This window comes from Oxyura jamaicensis, chromosome 4 (assembly GCF_011077185.1).
Source record: "Oxyura jamaicensis isolate SHBP4307 breed ruddy duck chromosome 4, BPBGC_Ojam_1.0, whole genome shotgun sequence".
Taxonomy (NCBI): Eukaryota; Metazoa; Chordata; class Aves; order Anseriformes; family Anatidae; genus Oxyura; species Oxyura jamaicensis.
The window spans coordinates 10,648,080-10,661,271 of NC_048896.1; the positions used below are offsets into that span (position 1 = coordinate 10,648,080).

Consider the following 13,192-nt stretch of genomic DNA (forward strand, 5'->3'; position numbering starts at 1 on the left):
TTTGTTCTGTCTAGAGCTGTTTACAGGGCGCTGGTTTGTTCTGTCTCCTCATCTTCTTTCATATGAAATGTGTATCCACTAGGCTTTCTGTCTTTTAACCTCTCCTTCTTCTCTGGCTTTCCTTCCCCAGGCTCCTTCACCCCTTGCTTCCCCTGATCCCACTCCTCCACTCCCTTACCCCGCTGGCCTCCTGTTCTGCACTATCTGCTCTCCTGCCTCTCAGCCCTGCCCCTGCCCCCCCCCATCACCACTTGTGCCATCATCACTCTTCTGTCTTCTGGGAGCAGGGAAGAGCTGTGATGCTGTGGGTCACCCATGAGCAGGGAATGGCAAAGAGCTGTTGGGGTACAGGATGGTTTTTGAGGTCCAGTATATAAAGAATAACACACCCTTCTTTCCTCGCCAGGACACCACTTTCCTTATCCCAATAACGGTGGTTTATATAGGCTTAGGAAGCCCAGAGGCAGGACCCAGCACCTCCCAGCTCCCCACCTAGTTGTGCTGCAGGAGCCAAACACCCAGGTAGTGCCCATGGCCTTGCTGGGTGCCCCTTGCCGTGGGTGCAGCACTGCAGCTGAAATGCTCCAGACAAGCAGGTGGCTGCAATCCAGTGTTTCTGTGCTGGAAAAAATAAAGAAAAAAAACCTGCTGCTAGCTGGTCCCCGTCCTCACACGTCCCAGCACTGTTACGTGGGCAGGTCATCAGGAACCTGGGGTCTCGAGCCAGCTGGGGTATCTCTGTTGGATGCTAAGCTGTGCAGCATGGATGTGCCCACCCTTTACTTTGAAGGAAAGAGAAATTCTTATCTGATTTTTAAGGGCTGATGCCCTCTTTATCTCGTTTTTCTCCTTTCCATCCCATCTGTCCTGAAGTTCTCTTCTTTTTGAATCAACAGGGATAAATCCTGCTCTGATGTAAATCTCTGCTGATGTAAATTGGTGTGATCTTGCAAAAATCATTGGAGTGGCTCTGGATTTATGTTGGCTGTTAGTGTGAGCGGGGTTTGGCGCATGGAGTGTGGTAGCCATAGCTCACTGTGTCGTGCTCTGCATTTCCAACCAGCACTGCAGGTGACGAACAAATCCTGCTGAGAGGCTGGAGGGTCCCTCTCCATCCAGAACAGGCTTCCCCTGGACCTCCTTAGCGTAGCCACGTTAACCAGCCAGACTGCCACTCGGGGATGGACACCACGGAAAGGTTTTAGCCCGCAGGGTCCCGCAAATGGGGTGGAAAATTTTCATTTAATCCGTTTTTGCATCTCACACTTTAGGGGAAAGCGGAGAGCGCGTTTGTCGCCGCCGTTCCCCAGGGGTGCGGTACAATGCATACAGTACAGCCCTGTGCGGCACAGGGGCATGACTCCTTGTTCTCTGTGCCCGGCCGGGATGGACCACGCACCTGCCACCGTGGGCTCTCCAGGCACAGTTCGGCTCCCCCAGGTGTGCCTGGGGCTGTCCCCCGTGCCCAGGTGGGCCGAGGTGGGAGAGGCGTTGGGCTGCCCGCAGTCCTCCCCGAGGTGCCCAACGCGGCGGCGTGCAGTCCCCACGCCGCGGTGATAATTTGTACGTGGCTCCTGCCCTGTCATCCTTCTCTCCCCCCTGTGCTTTCTCCTCCACCCCGACTGCATTACGGATAAAAGGGTTAAGAGCTCGCCTGGGCCCCCTGCTCGGAGAGAGGGCAGTTGCAGTGTTGTATCTAGACCCGGCGAGGATATATATAAATTCCCTCCGTCTCTTCGGATCTATTTATAGCACGGCAGGCAGTGGCAAAGGCTCTCCTCAAGGCTTCATCTCCTACAAACAGTCTTCACAGACAGCAGAGAGATAAATTTAGCACACGAGATTTCTTAAAGAGCCAGCAGCTCTGCGGGGCCGCTCGCCCGCCCTGCTCTGCCCCCTCCCCACCGGCACCCCCCCGGCTGTGCTCTCCCACGGGTGCTTGCACCCCTGTTCTGCCACCACCTCCCCTCCAATTTTCTGTCCAGCTTCACCCATCCTGCCCCTCCTTCCCCTTTCTGCTCTCTTTTTTTCTTTCATTGATGCTTTTTCTCTTTTGCTGGTTTGCCATCTCATCCTCTCTGCTTTCTTGTCTTTTTTTCCCCCCTTTTCTCTGTCTCCCTGGCCACACGGCTCAGAAGATAAAGCTTTCTTGTTAACAGTTCACTGGTTATGCCTACATAGTAAAAAATGTGTAGCTTGATTAATGCCTTCCAGATGGTTAATTGAAAAAAAGAGGGGGGGGGGAATGCACCAATCTCTCCCCTCTCTTCAGCACTCTGCACACATACACTGCATAGGAAGAAAGCTGCATTGAAGGGTGAGGGGAGCAATATATTTGAGAAATGGGGGCAGCCTGCTAACTGTAGGGCTGGTAAATTAGCGGCTGTTCTGCTCTGTGCCTGCTTCCTGCCCATTCCCTCATCTTCCCCACTGCAAAATGCCCCATCCCAGAGAGAAATGCTTCTCTGTAACACACAGACACCCTCCTTGCACACGCGTGTGAGCACTTTGTGCGCACTGAGTGGCTCTGACACCCCTAAAACAACACCAACCCTTTTTCTCTCCCCGTATTTATTTTTCTAGGGAATACACACACATGCACCCATGTGTCAGGCAAATCTTGATCACGAAATCACTCACACAAGACTGGATCTGTGAGCGGAGCCAGCAGCCCGTAGTGCAGGAGCAGGAGGGCAGTAGGTACAATGGAAGGACTGGGACTGCAGTGGGGTCCTCGAGGCAATTTGGGAAGAAGGACGGGGGAAAACATGGTCAGTCAGTCTTTCCCCCTAGGTCACAGCAGGGCAATTTAATTGATGCATTTTCAGTTTATGGACATGTGTCCTCTGCCTCTCTCTAATAACCTGACATATCTCTTCCCCTCTGCCCATAGCTCTGCCTACTCCCGGTTTCTTTGTCTCTCTCCTGGAGAGACAGAGGAGGAACACAAATCCCTCCCCACCTCGCTAATAGAGATACTGCCTTGCTGACGTGAGTCACGAAGGGTTTAAGCCATGCAGTTGAGGGTGAGCCGCATCCAGCCCCCCGCACACCTCCCTCCTGCCCTCCCACCGTGGCTCTCCCTGGTTTCCAGGGAAACAGCGGCCCAAATGCTGCCTGACTTTCACGTCTGCCTTTCATTTCTCCTTTTTTTTTTTTTTTTTTTTTTTTTTTTTTTAAATAAATAAATAAATAAATCCTATTTTTTTTCCCTTCTTTCAGGATCACTACCACGGCTGCTTGCATGATGGACCTGCGGAGGTACCCCCTGGACCAGCAGAACTGCACGCTGGAGATCGAGAGCTGTGCGTATGCCACGCGATGCCACGCACCAACCTGCCCCGGCCAAGCCTTCCCACCCCTGGGCTGCCTCCCGCGGGCGTTAATCCCCATCCAAGGGTGTGCCCTGGGCAGGACCAGGCTCCCTCATCCAAACTCCAGCCCCTGGGGACCTCGTGGGTGAAATGCCCAGGAATATAAAGCTCTAGCTGTGGGCTGGCCACTAAAATCACCCTCGCTTTTGGTAGGAAAGCCTCCCTTAGACCTAAGCAAGCCCTAGAAACCTGTCCTCACTGGTGGCTGAGCCTGCTCTTCATGGGAGGTGGGACCAGAGCTCCCCACAGCCCCTCCCTGCTTGGATTTTCCTTGGACTCCCATGAAAAGCCTCCCCTGACCACGCTGGCGAAGGGAGTTTGGTCTCTCCCTCATAAAAATGCACTGCAGTATCCCCGCAGGAGCGGTCCAGAGCAGCAGATCGCACAGTAATGATGATGCAGCTTCAGTGGTGATTATCAGAGAATTGCTTTTTTCATAAAAGAGGTCCCACGGCATCGGTAGCCGGCAGGCACGGTGCTGCCTCCCCAGCCCTGCCCGCGCCTGGCAGCCCTGCTCCCGCTCGGGATGCGCAGCAATAGCAGTGCTTGGCGTGGTGGGTAATGGGATGTAAATGAGGTCCTCCTGGAGGCACTAATGGCATGTCATTTCTGGCACTCCTTCGTATTTTGAGAATAGTTTACGGTACAACCAAGAAAACAGAAGGCAGAGAATTACCCACAGTTCCCCATGTTGCGATTTTGTTCTTAATGGGACATGTCAAGCCAATTTGTTAGTTGGAGTTACGCTTCCTTACAATATTTCTAAGATCTACGCAGAGATGAAGAGACTCATGGTTTCCTTCCTAAGAGCTTTTGTCTCTTGCACTCTTACACACTGCAAATCCACAGGGCTCCATTTTGTTTGCTTCCACATCCACACAACTTTGGAACAACACTCCTTTCATGCCTGGCTTAAAAAACACACTGAAAACAAACAAACAAGAAAAACAAACACCAAAATAACCCTTTTGTGGTGCGGGAGTGTTGGGTTTGTAAAGCAGCAGCATGCAGCTGGGGTCTCCTTCCCCACAGCAGCCTGTGGCGCTTTACCTGCAGGAGGTAAGCCCCGGCCGGCACTGCCTGTTGATCCGAAAACAGCCCTCACCCCATAAACCCTCTCCTAGCTGTGTGCCAGGACTCGGCAAAAAAGCGATGAGGCAGGCAACAAACAGGCCATTAATCTGACATTTTAAGACATTGTATCAATACTTTATGATATTTCAGGTTGAAACGACTTATCTTTGTGAAAGTTCTTTTGCTTTTTAACATTAAAATGGAAACTTCGTTTTCCTTTCTAAAGCTGCAAATCAAAGTGGAACGTTTATTTTTAGACTGAACAACCTTTCCCTTTAGAATCACTTTAAAAAATGTCTTCTCAGAAAAAAATGTGTTTGATTTCACATTGCATAATAACATTTAAAATAATAATAATAAAAAAAAAGAGAATAGATTGGTACCCAATATCAGCAGGTCATAGAATAAATGGAATAGAGCTAGTTAACTGTGAGATATCCTAAAATTAGTTACTGTAATTTGACATTTTCATTGCTGATCAGGAAGTAAATTTGAAGTCACTGCTGTTAAATTTGTGGATGATGAAGATAGCAGCCTGCGTGGCTTGCTTGCTGCACATTTGAATACATCCCGATCTGAATACATCCCGCATACATCTGAACAGAGCTAAATGCGGAGGTCTGGGCACGGGACTGAGGGACGGTCCCTGCACAAGCATTGGCTGAGGGAAATGATGGAGGGATCGCAGCCCCGAGCATCGCTGCTGGAGAAAAGGCTGGAGTGAGGCTCAGTTATATAAACCAGGGGAGCAGTGAGTCAGAGCAGGGAATCGATTGGCCTCTGAATATGTTGCTGGTGAGCCTGGGAAAGGGGCTCTGTCTAATTTTGGTTTCCATAATTTAGAAAGGAAGTTGAGAAATCAGAAGAGGTTGAGAAAAGATGCTAAAAACCGTGCGCGAGCTGGAGCAGATGTTTTGCAGTAAGAAACTTAAATAGCTCAGCCTGGCTTGTTTACTGCAAAGGAGGTGGAGAGGTGACTTGTTTACAGGCTGGGTGCACCTCTGCAGAGGGCGAGCACTGGGTGGAAAGAGCTTGGTAACCTCAGAAAAACACTGAGCGACCACCAGCCTCTGAGAGTCTGAATTCAGGTGGAAACTTACACACAATGTTTTTAGCTGCGAGCATGTTTGAGCCACCGGAATCAAGCACCGGGAGTAGTGAGGGCTTTGCTTTTTCGTGATGTTTTCCACACTTAGTGCCTTGCTCTGGGAGACGCTGCAGCCAGATGCAGACACCAGGTCCTGTGCACAAAGCCGGGGTGACTGAGGCAGGGCAGCAAGCTGTGACACCCCAGTGTCTGCAGCAGAGGAGATGACCTAAGGGTGCCTCTGAATTCCTGTGGGCTTGTGAGTCTGGGTGCTTTACATTTTATGGCCGTGGAGCAGAAGCAGCCATCAGGGAGGAGGTGGAGGCCTGGCTTGACTGATTTCCACCAGCAGCAGATCTGGCACAGCACTTGGAAAATAGTTATTACTTTTTTAGCACCTGTGAATAAGCACAGTAATGACCCGTGAGCACAGGACGTGGGCTTAGACACTACAGAGTCATCAGATAATTCAGTTTGGAAGGGACCTCAGGGTATCTCCAGTCCAGCCCCCAGCTTGAAGCAGGGTCAGCCATGAGATCAGAGCAGGTTACTCAGGAGGTGCAGCGTGACACCATCCTCAGAGGTCCAGATCTGAGCCAGGGGAACTCTCGGCCCTTGAGGTTAGGTAGAATAATTCCTCCTCCTTCATGGCACATTCCGCAGCTCTTTGTTCCCCTGTTGTCACTAACAAACTGGTGCTGGCTCTGGTGGCCGCTCTCTGTAGTGGACGTTGGCCTCACTGGGTTCTGCAAGCCACCTGCCTCTGCTGCCAGGGCTTGTGGCTGAGGCTGGCTGTTGTGCTGCAACTCAGGTGGTGAATAGAAGCTGTCTGTGGGCACAGGTGAAGTTCCTGCTCTGAACAAAGCCTTCCATAGTGCTGTACTACAGCCTGCGTATATGTTGGCGCTTCTCTGAGCACAGAGGTGCTCCTGTGCAGCTCTACCCTTTGCTTAGAATAAGAGGCCGCTCCTTGTCCAGAAACAGCCACGGTGCTGCAAACCCTAGCTTGCCAAAAGCTATGTTAATTTTCAAGTGGAGATGACTCCTTGCCCACAAGGGCAATAGGCAGGGCTGTGACCATTGCACTAATGGGAGCAGAGCTGTATGATTTTGTCCCCTTGGCCTTGCTTGCAGTGAGGCCAAAGCACCTGGGCAGTCTTTCTCCTGGGACCACGGCTGTGGGCTCCTCAGCATTTCCAGCCCATGCAGCCCTGCTATCTATAGTTCAGGGTCAAAGCACGAGGTTGTACCCTCAGCTGAGTTAACCTCTGAACAAGTCCATTACCCTGAAACATAAGGGATGAGCTTCATCACCACGCTGCCTTCCCTTCCTTTCTTCTCTCATTAGTGCTCTTTTCAGCCAGCGCCTGGCAAAGGCAGTCTCCAGTCTCAGAGGCTCTGTCCACTTCCCAACTCCAAATTTTGACCGAGAGTATTTAAAAGAAGGAGGTGCTCTGATGCTCAAATTTCTTTTCAATCACTGATGTAAATCTTTTTTTTTCTTTCTTTCTTTCTTTTTTTTTTTAAAAAAAAAAAAAAAATCTCTTGGAATTTTTAATACTTGCAGGCTCTGTTTACCTAGTCCACACCAGAATGTATTGTGTGATCTCCCCCTTCTGGTAAAAGGAGGCAGTTTTAAAAAAGCAAATTGCAGTGTTTGGTGCATGTGATAGAAGCTTCGGATGCTCGAGTCCCTGTCATGTTAGCCATGGAGATTATGTAGCACAAGTCAAGACTTGATGGACCATTTCCCACATTTTTTCCTGAATCCTAGCCAAAAGGGCAAGTTCTGACCTTTTTTTTTTCCCTCTTATTTGGGGGACTGTACTGCCAACTCAGCTGAAGAAAAGTACGTCAGCAGGGAGGAGCTCTGCTCGCTGTCTGATGGTGTGGGCTTTCTTTTGGATCCTCTTCCAGATCACCTTAGAGAAAATGGGGGTGTCATCTGCTGCAGCTTGTCAGCTTAGCTTTCTCTCTGTGCTTCTCCACCTCTGCAGATGGTTACACGGTTGATGACATCGTCTTCTTCTGGCAAGGAAATGATTCTGCTGTCACGGGGATGGAGGTGCTAGAACTGCCCCAGTTCACCATTATCGAGCAGAGGCTGGTCAGCAGGGAAGTGGTCTTCACCACCGGTAAGTTTCTGCCCCAGGGGTGTGATCAAACACGTAAACCCCCTGCTGATCTAGGTCAGTGTGGTTGCTCCTCTGATCTAGATGCTGAGGCTTTAACTTAGGATCTAGGCTTTAGTTTAGGGTCATGTTCCTTTGAAAGAGAGGCATCTTCTATACCAACCAAGTTTGAGTTTATTTTTTTTTTTTTTTTAATGCATTTCTTAATCAAAACTCCAACTGAGCTCAAAACAGAACCTCCTTAGAAGGTTCTCAGCCTTTACCTTATTTTTATGTGGTTTGCAACTGGCTCCCAAAGGCAATGTAGGTGTAGCAGCAAACAGAAGAATATTTCACTTGAAAAGCAGGTGGTGTATGGAATGAAAGGAACCCATGTGCACACTGCAATAAAAAGATCTGGAAAGAACGCTTGGGACAATTCAAATACTGCCAGTAGCAAAGTTGGAGGGGTTTGGATTTTGGTTGCTCTCTTCTCTTTGATCTGGCATGGAGTTCACTGCCAAAACAATGAGCCACACACCTGTTACGTGGTTTTTGGAAAGCGATGAAATCAGAGCCAAAGTTTGTCCGTGGTGGTGACAGATGGTGATTTTGCAATGGTACCTCAAGAGGCATGCCAGGGGCAGGGTCCCATTGCAGCGGTAATCTAGAGATCTACAAGAGGTGGTGTTTCTCCAAAAGACGTTTGCAATCTAAATAGATAAGACCTCCAAAAAAAGGACTGGTGAAGCACTGTATTCAAGCTGAGCAAATGGCACACACTGGTAAGATAACATAACCTCCTTTTTCCCAGTCTACCTCCTTGATCATTAAAGAATGTTGTTCTCCTGTTAGCTTAGCTGCCAACCAACAATTATATTTCAGGCTGCTGTGTTGCCTAGGGAAGGAGGTGAGAAGGAAGAATGGCCTGGACATTGTTTCAATGAGAGGCTCTGCTTTGTCACTGTAAAAATGACCATGCTCCAGAGGAAGGACAGTAAAAGTCCTTATTGTTGTCACTGTCCCCATTAGGTACACTAAAAGATTAGGAGGAAGTTGCAAGAACTTAAAAAAAGAAAAAGACCTACAGATTAACTAACAGTACTCTATTTGCATATGAATTTGCCCAGTCTGACCATAACCCATTTTTAGAACAGCATGGGAAAAATACAATTCAGATCTTCATTGTTGTTTGGAGGAAAAGCTAACACATGAAACAAAGGAAAATCATCTCACTGAATCTAGATATAGGGTTAAAATCTCCTGTGTATGCCTATGTCTTATTGAAACGTACCATAATGGCAGTTTCTGCTGAGTACTGAACAGACGTTATCCCATGATGTCTGATATAATAATGTAACTTATGTAGAGCTTCCTTTCTTCTTAATATTCTGAGCCAACTGAGCAGACTCTGAAGAGCCCCTCCCTAAAGCTGGTGAGTCTGCAAAACCTAAGGAAAGAGAGATTCCTCATTATCACTGGCTCTTGAGAACATTTTCCAAATCAAATTTCAATTCCTCACCCAACCTCCTACCATAAATACAGCCTCGCCCACCTCTCAGACACCATCTTCCTGCAATATCTCATTGACAGGTTCATATCTGCGCTTATCCTTGAGTTTCCGGATCAAGAGGAACATTGGTTACTTCATTCTGCAGACCTACATGCCATCTATCCTCATCACCATCCTGTCCTGGGTCTCCTTCTGGATCAATTATGATGCTTCTGCTGCACGAGTGGCGCTGGGTAGGTACCTTTTTGTTTTACATTGAAGAAGGTGTTTTTTTGAGGGAGATCAGACAGGGCAGCTCTAAGAAAGAAAATACTTTTTTCTTGATGAGGTAGCAGCGAAACAAGCTGTCATCCCAAATGAAGAACATTTCTTCTGAGAACAAACTGGAGGTTTTCATCCTGAAGTGTGACTTTTTGTTTGTTCAGAAACATTATCTCCTAAGTTTGAGTCAGTAAAACTTACATTATAGATTTCTGTAGGTGCAAGTTCAGACAAAGGCATAAATGGTCACAGCTTCTCAGACATGTGAGATTGTGACATGCCATGAACCCACCAGTTCCCTCACTCTAGTTTGTACTTATTTTCTGAAGTAGAGAAGTCTGGGCACCTCTTGGCCAACAGGTGTGCTGGGAGCAGTTTAGTTAGACGGTACATGCTGAGAGTGGATGGCCAAAAAGCAGTAAGTATAGTGAGTGAATGGCTAAATGTTTAAGAAAATAAAGAAAGTAGCATTACACATTTTTGTGATATTTTAGGCCCCATACAGACACTTTCTTGTAGCTGAAGACCTTCATAACCAAGTCAAATGTGGGACAGTAAAGTCCAAGTTTTTCTAAGCATATGTTCCCCTAAATAGAGATGTTTTCCTACGATAGGAAGAAAAAAAAAGAGATCTTTTAAGCAACAGAAGGGAAGTGGGGGTGGATTGCAGATGAGGATTTTGAAGAAGGAACAGGAGAAAAGGGGGTTGGCTGGCATATGAGAATGGGGCTGTGCAACACGATAGAAAGTTCAGAGGAAATAGGAGAGCCAAGGAGGGAGAAGAATTTTAGCTGGGGGGGGGTTGGACTCAGAGAAGAATTGAAGCACAGCTAGAGGCTAGGTCTTACAGAGAAATCTGAGGGTTTAAATTAGCTCTAGAAGAAGAGAGAGTTTGTGAAGACTCAGAGGAAGCGTGGTTTGTACAAAGACACATAAAGAGATTATTTGGCTGTACTTGTTTGGAAAGTCTGGAGCAGGAAGGGGACAGGAAGAACATGGTAAATTAAAAAGGTAAGTTGCAATGACAAGAGTATAATCAGTGAGAGAAGAAAAAGAGATCACACCAGACATTGCTGGCACAGTGAGAGTATAAGCAGAAGGGTGGACACGAGATGCACAGCTGTTGAATTTCTGCTGACATCTGGATTCAAAGGAGAAGACAGAAGAAAAACATCATAGATCAGAACTGGAACAGCTCTCACTAAGCCATTCCTGACAGCTCTCTATCTAACTTGTCCTAAAAAAGCTCCATAGAAGGAGAATCTGCAATTGCCTCTGGGCACTTTACCTCCAGATTTGCCTCTTCATACAGTCAAAAATCTCTTTTTTTGCCTCTATCCTAAGTCTCCAATGCAATTTGTCTAGTTTTGGTAGACACAGAGAACATTCTATTCCATCCCCCTCCCTTTTTATATATATATATATATTTATTTTTTTTTTGCACAAAGCTTCTGGATATTGAAAGACTGTTGTCATATATCCCTTCTGTTTAGTCTTCTGTGGACCGAAGACTATGTTTGTTTAAGATGCAAGAAATATAACTAGGCCTAAAAAGGAAAACACGAGAGGAGTTGTACAGATAACTGAAGTAGTGAGAGGTAAAGCTGGTGAGAGGAGGGTGCGAATTTATAAGGCCAAGGATGTGGACAGAAGCCTATGAGGCAGGTAAAAGGAGAGCCATGAAGTACGAATCCCTTCTCTCTTTGTCATATTCATGACACTGGAAAGACAAAGCAGATTAAAAATTCATGTCAAGGATACTGAGGCATTCAGTAGTGCCCAGGGAAGCCTAATGAGTTCATGAAGTAGAAAACAGGGAGAAGAGTGAGAGACTAACAGAAAAACTGTGTATTTCCTATTTCAGTGAGTAAAAGAAGGACAATCAGGGAGCACTTGGAAAGCTGAGGTCCAGAGAATGTTGATCCACATTGTTCTGATGATACTCAGCTTCAACATTTTCTCCCACTATTGATGTTATCGATGTTGTGTTTTTTATTTTTATTTTCTGCATTAGGCAGCTGGGCTTAGAATAATGGCAATTTTCTTCCCAATTGTGCTGCTTCCAACCTTTCTGAGGTTCAGTCCAGCTGGGAGGAGGGATGGGGAAGCTGAGATGGGTATTTAAGGAAACCACCCCACCTTGGTAACAGAACACCTACCCTCTCCTTACAGGGGTCACCACGGTACTTACAATGACTACCATCAACACCCACCTGCGAGAGACTCTCCCCAAGATTCCTTATGTCAAGGCTATTGATGTTTATCTCATGGGTTGCTTTGTCTTCGTGTTCCTGGCACTCCTGGAGTATGCTTTTGTCAACTACATATTCTTTGGGCGAGGCCCTCGGCAGCAGAAGAAACAGAGTGAACGGATCAGCAAGGCTAACAATGAGCGCCACCGTTATGAAGAGAAGAGGGTGAGAGAGCAGGTTTGTCCCCTTCTTTCATTGTGGCAGGAGAATTCAGTCTCTCCACTGCTCATTCAGTCCTGGGTGAGCTGTGGTGCAGCCCTTCTCCTCATCATGAGAGAAAAACTTCAGTTCCATTGTGTTGTTAACACAGATCCACTGAAGTTTGCAGACAGATGCCTAGAAAGACCTCTTCCCAGTGATTACTGGGACTTTTTTCTCCTTGGTCATTTGGTCATCATCCTCAAGCCAGTCTCATCAGGACCATCCTCTTATAAGGCCAGGTCTACCCCAAAGTACCCCTGTGGCTTTTGGTCCTATTCTGCTGGCAAAATCACATTGCCCCACTCACAAGTTTGCTGCAAGCACAGGCTCCAGCCTGTGGGCAACCAGCATCAATGGAAAACCTTTGCAAATGCAGAAGTCCAGGTCCAGAGCCCACTGATAATCCAACCAGCAGTACTGGTACACAGAAAACAGTACAAAATCATCCCTGGTGGCATAGCCATGTGCACACTGTGCACAGGACAACCTTGCTACCTTTCTCTTTGTCTTCCTTGTTCTAGGTTGACCCTTACGGTAACATCCTCCTCAGCACTCTGGAGATGAACAACGAGCTGCTGGCCACGGACATGATGAGCAGTGTCGGCGACTCTCGAAACTCTGTCATGTCCTTTGAAGGCTCAGGAATCCAGTTCCGCAAGCAGCTGGCCTCTCGGGATGGATTTGGTCACCACCCAACCCTGGACCGCCACGTCCCGCTGACCCACCATGCCGCAGCCCGCAACCGTGCCAATTGCCGTCTCCGCCGGCGGTCATCTAAGCTGAAGCTCAAAATCCCAGACCTGACAGATGTCAGCACCATTGACAAGTGGTCACGAATCATTTTTCCAATCACCTTTGGATTCTTCAACCTTGTTTACTGGTTGTACTATGTAAATTGATGCCTGCAGCCTCCAAGAGAGATAGGGACAGACACTCAGACAATGACAACACAGGAGTGTTGTGGTCTTTTGGGTTTGGGTTTTACTCTTTACTATCATTATCATTTATTCCTTTGATTCATTAGATTTATTCTAAGCTTACTCTTCTCTTTTCAGCACATGTAGAACCACGGAGTGTTGGGGGGGATAAGGAAGAGAAGGGTATATGGGAGGGGATTTGGTTTCAGGGAGGGATGTGTTTGTCTTGATTTTGGTTTCCTGCTGAAGGACTTAAATCATTGTAAAAAAAGAAAAAAAAGAAAAAAGAAAAAAAAAGAAAAAAGGAAAAGAAAAAAAAAAAGAAAAAAAAAAGAAAAAAGAAAAAAAGACATAAAAAGAAAAAAAATACAAAAAAGAAAAAAAAAGAAAAAAAAAAAAAAA

General features: G+C 47.1%; 1 protein-coding gene across 3 annotated transcripts in view; it reads left to right on the forward strand.

Moving 5' to 3' along the window:
• LOC118166903 (gamma-aminobutyric acid receptor subunit beta-4) overlaps window positions 1–13,112 on the forward strand; it is a 61,514-nt gene extending 48,402 nt beyond the window's left edge. For 2 of the 3 annotated variants that reach the window (XM_035326082.1, XM_035326084.1), the window contains 5 exons: window positions 3,223–3,305; window positions 7,533–7,670; window positions 9,240–9,392; window positions 11,593–11,849; window positions 12,395–13,112. In XM_035326082.1, coding sequence (XP_035181973.1) covers window positions 3,223–3,305; window positions 7,533–7,670; window positions 9,240–9,392; window positions 11,593–11,849; window positions 12,395–12,772 — 1,009 coding nt within the window. In that variant the 3' untranslated portion in view covers window positions 12,773–13,112. The remainder of the gene's footprint in view (window positions 1–3,222; window positions 3,306–7,532; window positions 7,671–9,239; window positions 9,393–11,592; window positions 11,850–12,394) is intronic. The other variant, XM_035326083.1, reaches the window with a different exon arrangement.
• The last annotated feature ends 80 nt before the right edge of the window (window positions 13,113–13,192 follow it).